The sequence below is a fragment of the Mandrillus leucophaeus genome, unplaced genomic scaffold, assembly GCF_000951045.1.
Source record: "Mandrillus leucophaeus isolate KB7577 unplaced genomic scaffold, Mleu.le_1.0 Scaffold1174, whole genome shotgun sequence".
NCBI lineage: Eukaryota > Metazoa > Chordata > Mammalia > Primates > Cercopithecidae > Mandrillus > Mandrillus leucophaeus.
The window spans coordinates 125,057-138,704 of record NW_012100032.1 but is presented as its reverse complement, the minus strand read 5'-3'; the positions used below and the strand labels follow the sequence as shown (position 1 = coordinate 138,704).

The 13,648-nt window shown below is 39.0% G+C and overlaps 1 protein-coding gene across 2 annotated transcripts in view; it reads left to right on the top strand.

The window, feature by feature from the left end:
• Window positions 1-13,200, top strand: part of FAM72A (family with sequence similarity 72, member A) — a 17,566-nt gene extending 4,366 nt beyond the window's left edge. For both annotated transcript variants that reach the window (XM_012001047.1, XM_012001039.1), the window contains exons 3-4: window positions 3,045-3,169; window positions 11,998-13,200. In XM_012001047.1, coding sequence (XP_011856437.1) covers window positions 3,045-3,169; window positions 11,998-12,092 — 220 coding nt within the window. In that variant the 3' untranslated portion in view covers window positions 12,093-13,200. The remainder of the gene's footprint in view (window positions 1-3,044; window positions 3,170-11,997) is intronic.
• Window positions 13,201-13,648: the final 448 nt, after the last annotated feature.

The following is a 13,648-nucleotide window of genomic DNA, read 5'->3' as shown; positions in this document are numbered from 1 at the left end:
GTATTTTTAGTAGAGATGGGATTTCTCCATGTTGGTCAGGCTGCTCTTGAACTCCCAACCTCAGGTGATCCGCCCACCTTGGCCTGCCAAAGTGCTGGGATTACAGGCATGAGCCACCACGCCCAGCCATTCTGTCTTATTAAGATAGAAATTTAATAATCTTCTGTGTTTACCTTATCAAGTTATTGTAAAGATCAAATATGAATGTTAAAAGGCTCAATAAACTATAAATTACAACACAGCTGAGAGCTATTACTATAATCTTTTGAGAAGTAGACAGACATGTTGTTATTTTCATTTTAGGAGGAAAAAAGTTGAAATTTTCTCAATTTAGATGGGGTTTCTATTATAAATGACAACCCTAATAATTTAAATTGGCAAACTCTTCTTATGTACTATTTTATTTCATTCCTTTATTTAAGCTATACTTATATTGAGGAGCCAGTATGTGGTAGTTGTTGTTACAAGGACTGGAAATACAACAGAATCTAGATGAAGTCACTGGCCTTTTTTTTGAGACGGAGTCTTGTTCTGTCGCTCAGGCTAGAGTGCAGTGGCGCGATCTCTGCTCACTGCAACCTCCGCCTCCCAGGTTTAAGTGATTCTCCTGCCTCAGCCTCCTGAGTAGCTGAGACTACAAGCACGCACTGCCATGCCCAGCTAATTTTTTGTATTTTAGTAGAGACAGGGTTTCACCGTGTTGCCCAGGCTGGTCTCAAACTCCTGAGCTCTGGCAATCTGCCCGCCTTGGCCTCCCTAAGTGCTAGGATTACAGGTGTGAGCCACTGCACCCAGCGCACCTGGCTAATTTAGTATTTTTAGTAGAGATGGGATTTCACCGTGTTAGCCAGGCTGTTCTCAAACTCCTGATCCACCTGCCTCAGCCTCCCAAAGTGCGGGATTACAGGTGTGAGCCACCACGCTTGGGCAACAACATTTTTTTTTTCTTGAGATGCAGTCTTGCTCTGTTGCCCAGGTTGGAGTGCAATGACATGATCTCGGCTTACTGCAACCTCCATCTCCCATGTTCAAGTGATTCTCTCACCTCTGCCTCCCGAGTAGCTGGGACTACAGGCACACACCACCATGCCCAGCTAATTTTCGTATTTTTAGTAGAGACAGGGTTTTGCCATGTTGGCCAGGCTGGTCTCGAACTCTTGACTTCAAGTGATCTGCCTGCCTCAGCCTCCCAAAGTGCTGGGATTACAGGCATGAGCCACCATTCCCGAGCAACATTTTCAAAAGAAAACCAAAACAGGAAATTTTAATCATATATTTTGTCTAACCCAATGTATCCAAAATATTATTTCAATGTTTAACCAACATAAACTACTAATGTAATGTTTTATATTCCATTTTTTGTTCTTACTCTTTGAAATCTGGTGTACATTTTACACTTAACAGCACATCTCAATTCAGGCCAGCCCCATTTCAAGTGTACGACAGCCACATGTAGCTAGTCGCTATTATTCTTGACAGCATAGACCCGGACCTTGGTACGGAGGGGTTTTATTTTTGTTTTTGGCTGTTGAAGGGGTTTTAACCAGGCAACAGAATGATCTGATGTAGCCACTAGAATGTTAGCTCCATGAGAACAAGGGCTTTGTTTTGTTTACCACTGTATTCCTAGCACCTAGAGCAGTGCCTGACAGATAGTAGATACTCAATAAATGTTAGTTAAGTGATGAATCAATGGATGAATGAATGAATACAAGTGGTAATTAAAGCCATGGAATTTATTCTTGCAATACATTGCATATATAGGACATGACATGACAAATATCTTGCAATATATTGCATATATAGGACATGACAAACAACTGTCAGTCCTAGTCCAAAAACAACTTTTGTTTTCATTTGTTTGCCTTTCAAGCAAGTTATAATTAGAAGACATATTTTAGGTGGGATGGTACCTTTTATAGTAATCTTTATTGGGTCTCATAAAAATGACTGACTCACAAATCTCACAGAGTAAGATTAAGCTTCAATAAGAATTTTTACAACTCAAGGTATAAACAGTTTATGTTGCTATTTTTTTTAAGTACTAGCTAAAACATTCCCTGTAGGTTCACTCTATTTAATATGTGACTAGCTAGTTAAAAAAAAAAAAAAAATTGTGAAAGAGTGAGGTACTTATAATCAGCTAGATAATTCTGAAAACTGTAAAAACTTTTGCAACTTTCTCTAGAGGCTGTAGATTGCTTTATTTCTGAATTCCTTCAAAAACATTGAGACTAAAATTAGAGCAGCCAGATTGTATTTGGTTTACAGGGACTCATGCTGTCTTCCTACCTCTCCATCTGTTGAAACAGTTTTTAGGTGCTGGCATGAAACTAGAACATGTAAGAACCCAACTTGCCACAGTCCTGGGATAGCAAAAACCTTTACCCACAGAACGGAGTTTATTTTGTCTGTACAGCACATCAGTTTGGGTGGTTTATAGAACAAATCGCAACATTATGGCATCTAGAAGCTAACTTCTGAAGGGAGAATGCATAAAATAATACTAGCAGGACAAGTGTGGTGGCTCACGCCTGTAATCCCAGCACTTTGGGAGGCCAAGGCAGGTGGATCACCTGAGGTCAGGAGTTCGAGACCAGCCTGACCAACATGGTAAAACCCCGTCTCTACTAATAATACAAAAATTATCTGGGCATGGTGGCATATGCCTATAATCCCAGCTATTCTGGAGGCTGAGGCAGGAGAATCACTTGAACCTGGGAGGCGGAGGTTGCAGTGAGCTGAGATGGCGCCACTGCACTCCAGCCTGAGCGACAAGAGGAAAACTCTGTCTCAATAACAACAACAACAATAATAATAATAATAGCAAAGAAATGTGAGAATATGTTACTATTATTCACTTGAAGACTGCTTTCCCACTTGATGGTAGAACTGCACCCCCATCCCATCCCAAAGATCCCAGCAATGAAAGTTGTTAGGAGGAAATGAGATCTAAATTATATGGTCTATTTATATAAGCATATGAAAAGACTTATCTGGCCAGTTATTACATGGTATCTAGTAACATTTACTTTCTTTTCTAGTGGGAATATTGTAGGTTATCACGTGATTGTTCCATGTAGTTCCTGTCTTCTTTCCTGCAACAACGGACACTTCTGGATGTTTCACAGCCAGGCAGTTTATGATATTAACAGACTGGACTCCACAGGTAAGAAACAATTGACTTGCACATTCCTGTAATATTTCTCTGTCAATACCTGAGTAAAATTCCCAATACATCATTTCGGGATTCCTTTTAGATCTTCTTAACCGGATCAGCTAGAGTGAAACTTCAATTCTTTTTTCCCAGACATTCACTTATGAAAACTATTAGGCAAAATTCATTGTCATTTCTATGTTCATCCTTGTACTTAAGGCCTCAAACTTGGCTGAATTTCTTGGTCTTTTAAAATGAATATTATAATTGCTCTTAACTGCTGCCTTAATACATATTCTGACTCCAGAGAATTTTTGAAGATTTTAGATTTGCCAGTCAAGTGTGTGTGTGTGTGTGTGTGTGTGTCTGTGTGTATGTGTGTCTGTGTCTGTGTCTGTGTGTGTATCTGCGTGTGTATAAGAAAGGGAGAGGCCAGGCTAGGGCAATGGGAGTTGAGACGAGGAGGACTAAGTAACCTCTGTATCTGGTGATGCTTCAGAATAAAAACAGACCCGACATCTATGTTAATACGTTATGACAGAATTTTAGTCAAGGGAAATATTTAACACCAAAGTATAAAGTATGTTGTACAGGTGCAGTTGGAGATATTGTGGGTTCAATTCCAGGCTACCATAATCATAAAGCAAGCAAATATCACAATTAAAGCAAGTCACACAATTTTTTGGTTTTCCAGTGTATATAAAAGTTATGTTTACAATATATTGTAGTCTATTAAGTGTGCAATAGCAGGACCTTTAAAAAGCAATATGCATACCTTAATCAAAAAACACTTATTCAACCAAGAGCAATGGCTAATGCCTGTTATCTCAGCACTTTGGCAGTCCAAGGTGGGAGGATCTCTGCCCAGGAATTTGAGACCAGCCTGGGCAACATGCTGAGACCTCATCTCTACAAAAAAATACAAAAATTATCTAGGCATGGTGGTGCATACTGTCGTCCCAGCTACCCAGGAGGCTGAGGTGGGAGGATCACTTGAATTTGGGAGGTAGAGGCTGCAGTGAGCTGTGATCATGCCACTGCATTTCAGCCTGGGGAACAATATGAGACCATGTCTCAAAAAAGAAAAAAAAAAATGCTTTATTGCTAAAAACTGCTAATGATCATCTGAACCTTCAGCAAGTCATAATCTTTTTGCTGGTGGAGGGTCTTGCCTTGATGTTGGTGACTGCAAACCGATCAGGGTGGTGGTTGCTGGAGGTTAGCATGGCTGTGGCAATTTCTTAAAATAAGACAACGATGAGGTTTGCCACATGGATCGACTCTTCCTTTCACAAAAGATTTCTCTGTGGCATGTGATGCCATTTGATAGAATTTTACACATAGTAGAACTTCTTTCAAAATTGGAGTCAATCCTCTCAAATTCTACTACTACTTTACCAACTATGTTTATGTAATATTCTAAATCCTTTGTTTTCATTTCAACAATATTTATAGCATCTTCATCAGAGTAGATTTCACCTCAAGAAACCATTTTCTTTGCTCATCCATAAGAAGCAACTCCTCATCCATTAAAGTTTCATCATGAGATTGCAGCAATGCAGTCACGTCTTCAGGTTCCATTTCTAAGTGTGGTTTTCTTACTATTTCTACCACATCTGCAGTTACTTCCTCCACTGAAGTCTAAAACCTCTCAAAGTTACCCCTGAGGGTTGGAATCAACTTCTTTCAAACTCCTGTTACGGTTGATATTTTGCCCTCCTCCCATGAATCAGGAATGTGCTTTTCCAGAAGGTTTTCAATGTACTTTGCCCAGATTCATCAGATGAATTACTATGTATGGCAGCTATAGCCTTATGAAATGTATCTCTCAAGTAATAAGACTCAAAAGATTAAATTACTTCTTGATCCACAGGCTGCCAAATAGATGTTATTTTAAGGCATTAGAGCAACATTTATCTCCTCAAACAATGCCATCAGAGCTCTTGGGTGACTAGGTGCATTGTTAATGAACAGTAATATTTTCAAAGGGATTTTTCTGAGCAGTAGGTCTTAACAATGGGCTTAAAATATTTAGTAAAACATGTTGTCAACAGATTTGCTGTCATCCAGGCTTTGCTGTTTCATTGATAGCACACAGGCAAAGTATATTTAGTATAATTCCTAAGAACCGTAGAAATTTCAGAATGGTAAATGAGCATTGGATTCAACTTGAAGTCACCAACTGCATTATCTTCTAACAAGAGATTCAGCCTGTCCTTTGAAGCTTTGAAGCCAAGTATTACTTCTCCTCTCTAGCTATGAAAGTCCTAGATGGCGTCTACTTCCAATAGAAGGCTGTTTTGTGTATATTAAAAATCTCTGCTGGATGCAGTGGTTCATGCCTATAATCCCAGGACTTTGGGAGGCCGAGGTGGATGGATCACCTGAGGTCAGGAGTTTAAGACCAGCCTGACCAATATAGTAGAACTCTGTCTCTACTAAAAATGCAAAACTAGCCGGGCATGGTGACACATGCCTGTAATCCCAACTACTTGCTACTTGGGAGGCTGAGGCAGGAGAATGGCTTGAACCCAAGAGGCAGAGGCTGTGGTGAGCCAAGATCACGCCATTGCACTCCAGCCTGGGCAACAAAAGTGAAACTCCGTCTCAAAAAAAAAAAAAAAAAGAAAAGAAAAATCTGTTGTTTAGTGTAGCCACCTTCATCAATGATCTTAGCTAGATCTTCTAGATAACTTGCTGCAGCTTCTACATCAGCACTTTTTGCTTCACCTGCACTTGCATGTTGTAGAAATGGCTTCTTTCCTTAAACTTTATAAACCAACCTCTGCTAGCTTCAAACGTTCTTCTACAGTTTCCTCGACTCTCTTGCCCTTCATAGAATTGCAGAGAGTTAAGACCTAGCTCTGGATTAGGTTTTCGCTTAAGAGAATGTCATGACTGGTTTAATCTTCTATCTAGGTCACTAAAACTTTCTCTATATCAGCAATAAGACTGTTTCACTTTCTTATTCATGCTTTCACTGGAGTAGCACTTCTTATGTCCTTTAAGAACTTTTGACTCTCTTTCACTTGAACACTTAGAGATCATTGTAGGGATATTAACTGGCCCAATTTCAATATTGTTGTATCTTAGGAAATAGGGAGGCCCCAGGAAAAAGAGAGAGAACAGCTGGTCAGTGGAGCAGTCAGAACACAGGAAATATTTATCGATTAAGTTTGCAGTCTTAAGTGGGTGTGGTCTTAAGTGAGTGTGGTTCATGGTACCCTGAAACAATTATAACAGTAACATCAAAAATCACAGATCACCATAATATATATAATAATAATGAAAAAGGTTGAAATATTGAGAGAACTATCAAAATGTAACAGACACAAGGTAAGCATATGCTGTTAGACTTACTCAATGCAGGATTGCCAAAACCTTCCATTTATATAAAGCCCAATATCTATGGTGTGCAATAAACTAAAGCACAATTAATTGAAGTATGCCTATACTAATTATTTTAGCAAGGCCAGGCATGGTGGCTCACACCTGTAATCTCACACTTTGGGAGGCCAAAACAGATGATCACTTGAGGTCAGGGGTTTGAGACCAGCCTGGCCAACATGAGGAAACCCCCCTTGAACCTGGGAGGTGGAGGTTGCAGTAATCCGAGATTGCACCACTGCACTCCAGCCTGGGCAACAGAGTGAGACCCTGTCTCAAAAAAAAAAAAAAAATTAGTAAGAAAGCATACTACCAATTCTTTTTTCTCTTTAGATTTTATTTGTAGCATAATTTTATTAATATGCACTTCAAATATACATTGAAAAGACATAACAGATATGCAAAATCTAGGCTTAATGACATGGTGATATTTTACTAGATTTGCTTCAGGTCTTTTCTATTCTTTTAAGATATCAAATTACCTACTAACGCTCATCATTTTATCCCTGGAACTTACTATTACCTTGAAGTCGGTATATAACATTCTATACATGTTTTTATGCTATTGTCACGTACATATACTCATGAGCAATGAAAAATATTGTTCTGTAAAATTTAAAATACTACATGCATGGTTTTGCACTTTATATATCATTTAATATCTTATATTAATTTAATTTACATTTTCAAATGTACTTACACTGATATATTTAATTTTTAAAATTTCTTCTAAGTATACTTTACTAAAAATTGCCCTCCAAAATGACTGTACTAATGTAGTCACACCAGTAATGTACAAGTGTCTTATTGTGTGGCAAGAGATTATGACATATTATACTAAGTCCTATTTTTTTTTCTTCTGATGATAAAGCTGGACTCAGTTTCCTAGTCTTCCTTGCAGCTAAGTGTTACCAAAAGACGATACTGGTGACATGCGAGTAGAAGAGATGTGTGGTCCTTAAGTTACAGTGACCAATAAGTGAATCTTCCCCATGTTTTATTTACCCATCTATCAACTGAATGGAGAGTTCTCTGAGGGCCATAAAGAAAGCTGAGCTTCAAGATGAGAGAAACAGGGTTTCCTGAATGACCTCATCATTTAAAAAAAAAAAAAATGACCTCATCATTTTAAAAAAAAAAAATTCTTTTTCCTTGTGTTAAGGTGTTAAGGCACTGAAATACTAATTCTTTCTTTTTTTTTTTTTTTGAGACAGAGTTTCACTCTTGTTTCCCAGGCTGATGTGCAATGGTGTTGCACATCTTGGCTCACTGCAGCCTCCACCTCCTGGGTTCAAGCAGTTCTCGTGCCTCAGCCTCCCAAGTAGCTGGGATTACAAGCACACACCCAGCTAATTTTTTTGTATTTTTAGTAGAGACGGGGTTTTACCATGTTGGTCAGGCTGGTCTTGAACACCTGACCTCAGGGGATCCACCCGCCTCAGCCTCCCAAAGTGCTGGGATTACAGGTGTGAGTCACCATGCCTGGCCTGAAGTACCAATTCTTTTTTTTTTTTTTTTTGAGATGAAGTCACTCTGTCACCCAGGCTGGAGTGCAGTGGCACAATCTCAGCTCACCACAACCTCTACCTCCCAGGTTCAAGTGATTCTCCTGCCTCAGCCTTCTGAGTGGCTGGGATTACAGGCGTGCGCCACCACACCTGGCTAATTTTTGTATTTTTAGTAGGGATGGGGTTTCACCATGTTGGCCAGGCTGGTCTCGAACTCCTGACCTCAGGTGATCCGCCCACCTTGGCCTCCCAAAATGCTGGGATCACAGGTGTGAGCCACTGCACCAGCCAAAGTACCAATTTTTAAAGGGGGTTTACATAATACTTTTTATATTGCCTGGAGCCATTGAGTTTTGTTATAAGACACATGTTCTCAATGTCTAACATCTATTTACACAACAGACCAAGCTGATTTTAAGGAACTTTTCCTTTTTTTTTTTTTTTTTTTTTTTTGGAGACAGGGTCTTGCGCTGTCACCCAGGCTGGAGTGCAATGGCACAATCCGTCTCACTGCAGCCTCGACCTCCCAGGCTCAAGCAATTCTCCCACCTCAGCCTTCTCAATAGGTGGGACCACAGGTGTGTGCCACCATCCCTGGCTAATTTTTTGTATTTTTCGTAGAGACTGGTTTTTGCCATTTTGCCCAGGCTGGTCTCAACCTCCTGTCCTCAAGTGATCTGCCCACCTCGGTCTCCAAAGTGCTGGGATTACAGGCCTGAGACACCTTGCCAGCTGACTTTAAGGAACTTGACAATCTAAGTCAACACTAGCATTCTTAGGTTCCTAAATGCATGTTTTAGTCTCCTTTAGAACTTAAATATATTTTTAAATACATGATTTGCCTTCACAGACCAAAAGATCATGAATTGCAAGCTAGGTTTTCAAGGGTCTTTAAATCCTCCAATTATGCTTAGATTTTTATAGATTTGATTTTTTTTAATCATCTGAGATTCAACTGTGGCTCTCTATCATTTATGGGGTCTTAATTTAAAACTTTGGTGTGTTAAGAAGGCCATTTTCATGTAAGGACTTATCTGAACTCCCCTAAATGGAATATAGTCTCCTAATTTAAGCCTCCAGTTTTATATTTGTATTGCCCATGGGACACATTAAAGGAAGTTTCTGCTTTGATAGTATTTTTCCTGCTTTACAGGATTCAAAACACAGGGTGGAGATTTTTCAAGTTTGATTTACTTTTTAATATTGGTCAATTTTTCAAAGATAAAAGCTCCGCGTTCCTCCATTTGCACTGAATCTAATCCATAAGAAACAGATGTATCACAGGATTTCCTTCCTCCCTTCTTAACAGAGAAAGGAAGGTGCTGCTTCTGTCAGATCCAATTTCTTAGTTTATTTTTCCTCCTTTGAACCAATTGTGCTGAGCAGCTTCATGTCTCTGAGTACTGACTCCAAGAATATCAAGCTTCTGCTTTGTAACCCTAATATTGTGATTTTAAGCAAGATTTTCTAGATGCTTGGTATCAAAGCAAGTTTCTAATGGCGTCACAACTGTCCTTGAATCACCTGAGCCAGCAGTGTCAAAGGAATGCATAGACAAGCTTTATAAATTCTAGAATGTTTAAACTGAAAAGGACTCCCGGAGGTCTGTTTTCTAGGCTAGTCTTCATATGGAGACCTGATTTCCCAGGACTTTCTGGAGGAGCCTTGGGAAACCTCAGCTCAAATTTCCTGAAATTGGCAAATGCCCTCAAAGGCAAAATGGCTTCAGCCCTACGTTTACGTTTATGGGTTCTAATTTTCTCTTTGATTTTTGCCTCGCAATTCCTTACAGCTCTTCCTGTCAGCTCTTCCATGACATTTACCAGGAGCAGAACACCATTCATTCTTGGGGTGGGGGTGGGGTAGCGTTTTTTATTATAAGCAATTCAAACACAAAAAGATTATAGAAAATAATAAGATACACATCTGTATCCCTGTCAGCATCAAATACATGCTAACTTCTTGCCAGATTAGATTACAGTATCTCCCTCAGTCAAGGTAAACAGTTGATTATTTCTACTGTTTCAACAGTGTCACATTACACATCCCTGTGCATGTCTCCATGAACCACCTATGCAAGATGGGCAACTGAGGAAGGGATGAGCAATGGTCTCCATTTGCAATATTTTTTTAAATTCATAAAATGGAATAATCTCCAGAAGTAAAAATAAACGAGCGAAATCTAAACAAGTCAACATAGATTAACCTCAAAATCATAATGAGTGAAAAAGCAAATTATAAAACAATATGTAGTGTAATAACATTCTATACAAAATTTAAATCCACAAAACAATAATATATGTTGTCTATGTTACATGCATTTGTAGTAAAACCATGCGTGGTATACTAGCAGTGGTGAACACCGGATTCAAACCAAATCTCCAAATGCTGGCTCATTCCATTCTACCACGTGGCTGCTATCTCAGTGTGTATGGAGTGGGTATCCTGAATTGCTGGGTCCTCTTTGTGTCCACACTGATAACTGGACAGCTTAAGATTTGTTTTTCTGGCCAGGCATGGTGGCTCACATCTGTAATCCCAGCACTTTGGGAGGCCGAGGCAGGGGGATCACCTGAGGTCAGGAGTTCAAGACCACCCTGATCAACATGGTGAAACCCCATCTCTACTAAAAATACAAAAATTACCTGGGCATGGTGGCACTCGCCTGTAGTCCCAGCTACTCGGGAGGCTGAGGCATGAGAATCACTTGAACCTGGGAAGCAGAGGTTGCAGTGAGCCAAGATTACTCCACTCGACTCCAGCCTGGGCAACAGAGCAAGACTCCGACTCAAAAAAAAAAAAAAAAAAAGATTTTCTTTCCTTGTGAAGTTAATTGGCTATCCTAGAGGTCAGTTATTTTCCATTTAGTGCTTTGAACTTATAATTTATATATGCCCAGAGTAATAAACTTGTCATTATCCTCTACTGTATGTTTAGTCATTTACTGTATACCTGTGCTGTATTCTTCAGTATGAAATCTGACTATTCTTTCTCAGTGAAGTTTTTGATTATTCTTTTGTTTATTATAGTGACTGCTGCAACCTGGCCCTAAAGTTTAGGTTACACCTCTGCCTGTGGACTGAAACCCACTGATATCAAGGATTGCAGTTCATATTATAACTGGCTGTGAACCCCTTGCTTTTTTTCTGAATCAGAAAAATGGCACCAGCTACTTCTCTGCTTATTGAAGGGATGAGGAGACTTATTCAGGGCTTTTCCCTGAACCCTCCAAAGAGGCACTTAATCTAAAAGGATCTTGAGTGATCTCCATTATTAAACATCATTAAAATAGATCAGAAAATTATCAGTGTATAGTGATTATGGTATAATGCAGCTGGAGGCAGGGTTTGAGTAAATGGACTCCTGAGAGCCTTTTGAGCTGTAAAATTCTAGATTTCAAGCCCTTGCTTAAAAGGATTTAAAGAATGTTTATGTCCTACCCCTTAAAAAAAAGTGTTTGCCAGGCATGGTGGCTCATGCCTGTAATCCCCAACAGTTTGGGAGGTCAACGAGAGAGGATCGCTTGAGCCCAGGAGTTTGAGACTAGCCTGGGCAACATAATGGGAACCTGTATCTACAAAATAAAATTAGCCCTGTGTGGTAGTACATGCCTGTAGTCCCAGCTACTTGGGAGGCTGAGGTAGGAGGATCACTGGAGCCCTGGAGGTTCAGGCTGCAGTGAGCTGTGATTGTGAACCATGATCCTGCCAGGCACTCCAGCCTGGGCAACAGAGAGAGAACTTGTCTCAAAATAAATAAATAAAGTTTATGTCCTAGATGGATAATATTAGATAATTTTATTTGCAGTACATTCTTTAATAGCTACTCTTTTTACTGCTAACACTATGGTTTATGTAAGAATATTAACATGTAAAGTTTCATAATTTGTGTTCTGAGTTATAACAGTAGTGAGCATTAAAGAATTTTATGACTTTTTATTTTCAGGTGTAAACGTCCTACTCTGGGGCAACTTGCCAGAGATAGAAGAGAGTACAGATGAAGATGTGTTAAATATCTCAGCAGAGGAGTGTATTAGATGAATGAAATTATGATATATATGATATACAGATTTTTTTCTATTTAAAAATATATTAATGGGTCAACTTTAAAATTGTTAGTTTGCCAGTGATCTTTTTTGGAAAACAAAAATGGGGCGTTTGTTGATTTATTTATTTTCTGTCTCTAATTAATTACCTCAGTTTGATTGAAGCCAGTGGAGTTGTGCTTTTCCTCTACTTCTAAACTTCCTCTCCCCCACCTTCTTCTGCCCAGTGTAGGTGTATTCTTAAATTCAGACAGGAGAAGATTCTTTCACATATCACTCAGTTACCTCCCAATCTGGGGGAGTTTTTCTTACAACTTGATACCAGATACCATTAATTTTACATTCCCGAATAAAGGCCTAGTGCCCACGCATATTTCAACCATGCATATATCAAGCTCAACCGAGTTTGAATAGGGGATGTAAAAAACAAGCTGTTAGGTTTCCATGGGCACTGGTTCTCATAGGTTCTATTGGTGATAACTGCTTTAATATGGAGCAAGAGTTTGTGAATCAAGAAATAGAATAAATTAAAATTTAAAATATATGGAGGAATCCTCTCGACTGCTCAGCATGATGTTAGATAAATGAATTTGTCAGAAAATATCAGTGTACACTGTTTACCAATGTTATTTATTTACATTCTTCTAAAGCCATTATGGATACTGTATGATGAGAGCTAAACCTAAATAAGTTATCCTGTTCCCTAGGACTTTCTCTGTAAATAGCGAATTTTAGATGAGTAGTCTGTCCTAAATCTTAAATCGAAAAAAAACTAAAGAAGCGATTTGCTTAAGCCATTGTACATTATAAAGAGCTGTTTCGCTTTGCTTTGCTTTGCTTTGTTTTGTTTTGTTTTTTTAAAGCTGTGCTCAGAGCCACAAAGGAATAGGAAAGTAGGGTAGTGTTGGATTCTGGTTTTATGTAAAGCTAAAATAAATGTATCTCTTTAATATCTCAGTTGTAGGGATTTTGTCAATACCAAAGCAGACTGAGTTGTGGTTTTGCAAATAAAGTTTTTTCTAAAAATGACCATTCTTCCTTTAATTTTTTATTATACCCACTTATCATATGTAACGGTATAAAGAAATAGTACTTAAAGTATAGAATATAAGGCTAATGTTTCTTGAATACTTACCATATGCCAGATGCTGTTCTAAGTGCTTTAGACATTTAACTCCACACAACAAACCTATGAGGTAGGTACCATTATTAATCCTTTTTTTTTTTTTTAACTGGTAAATCAGGTGAGACAGAGAGAAGTTAAGTAACTTGGTTAAGGTAGCATAACCGGTCAGAGTGCTCAGACAGAACACTGACTCCAAAAGCTCCTGCTCATGTGAATTATTTATGGTCTTACATAGCCAGGATACCTGCTGGGTAACTAACTACATTGTTATGTGCCCTAGATGAGGGCAGAAGTGACTGATTTGAAGGTTGAATAAACTCATGCAGGGTCTTAGGGTATAAGTGACCTGAGGGCATTGAAAGAATCATTTGCCACAAACCAAGATAAAAGGTGCTTCAGGAAATGCTATTACTCCCACCTGGAAA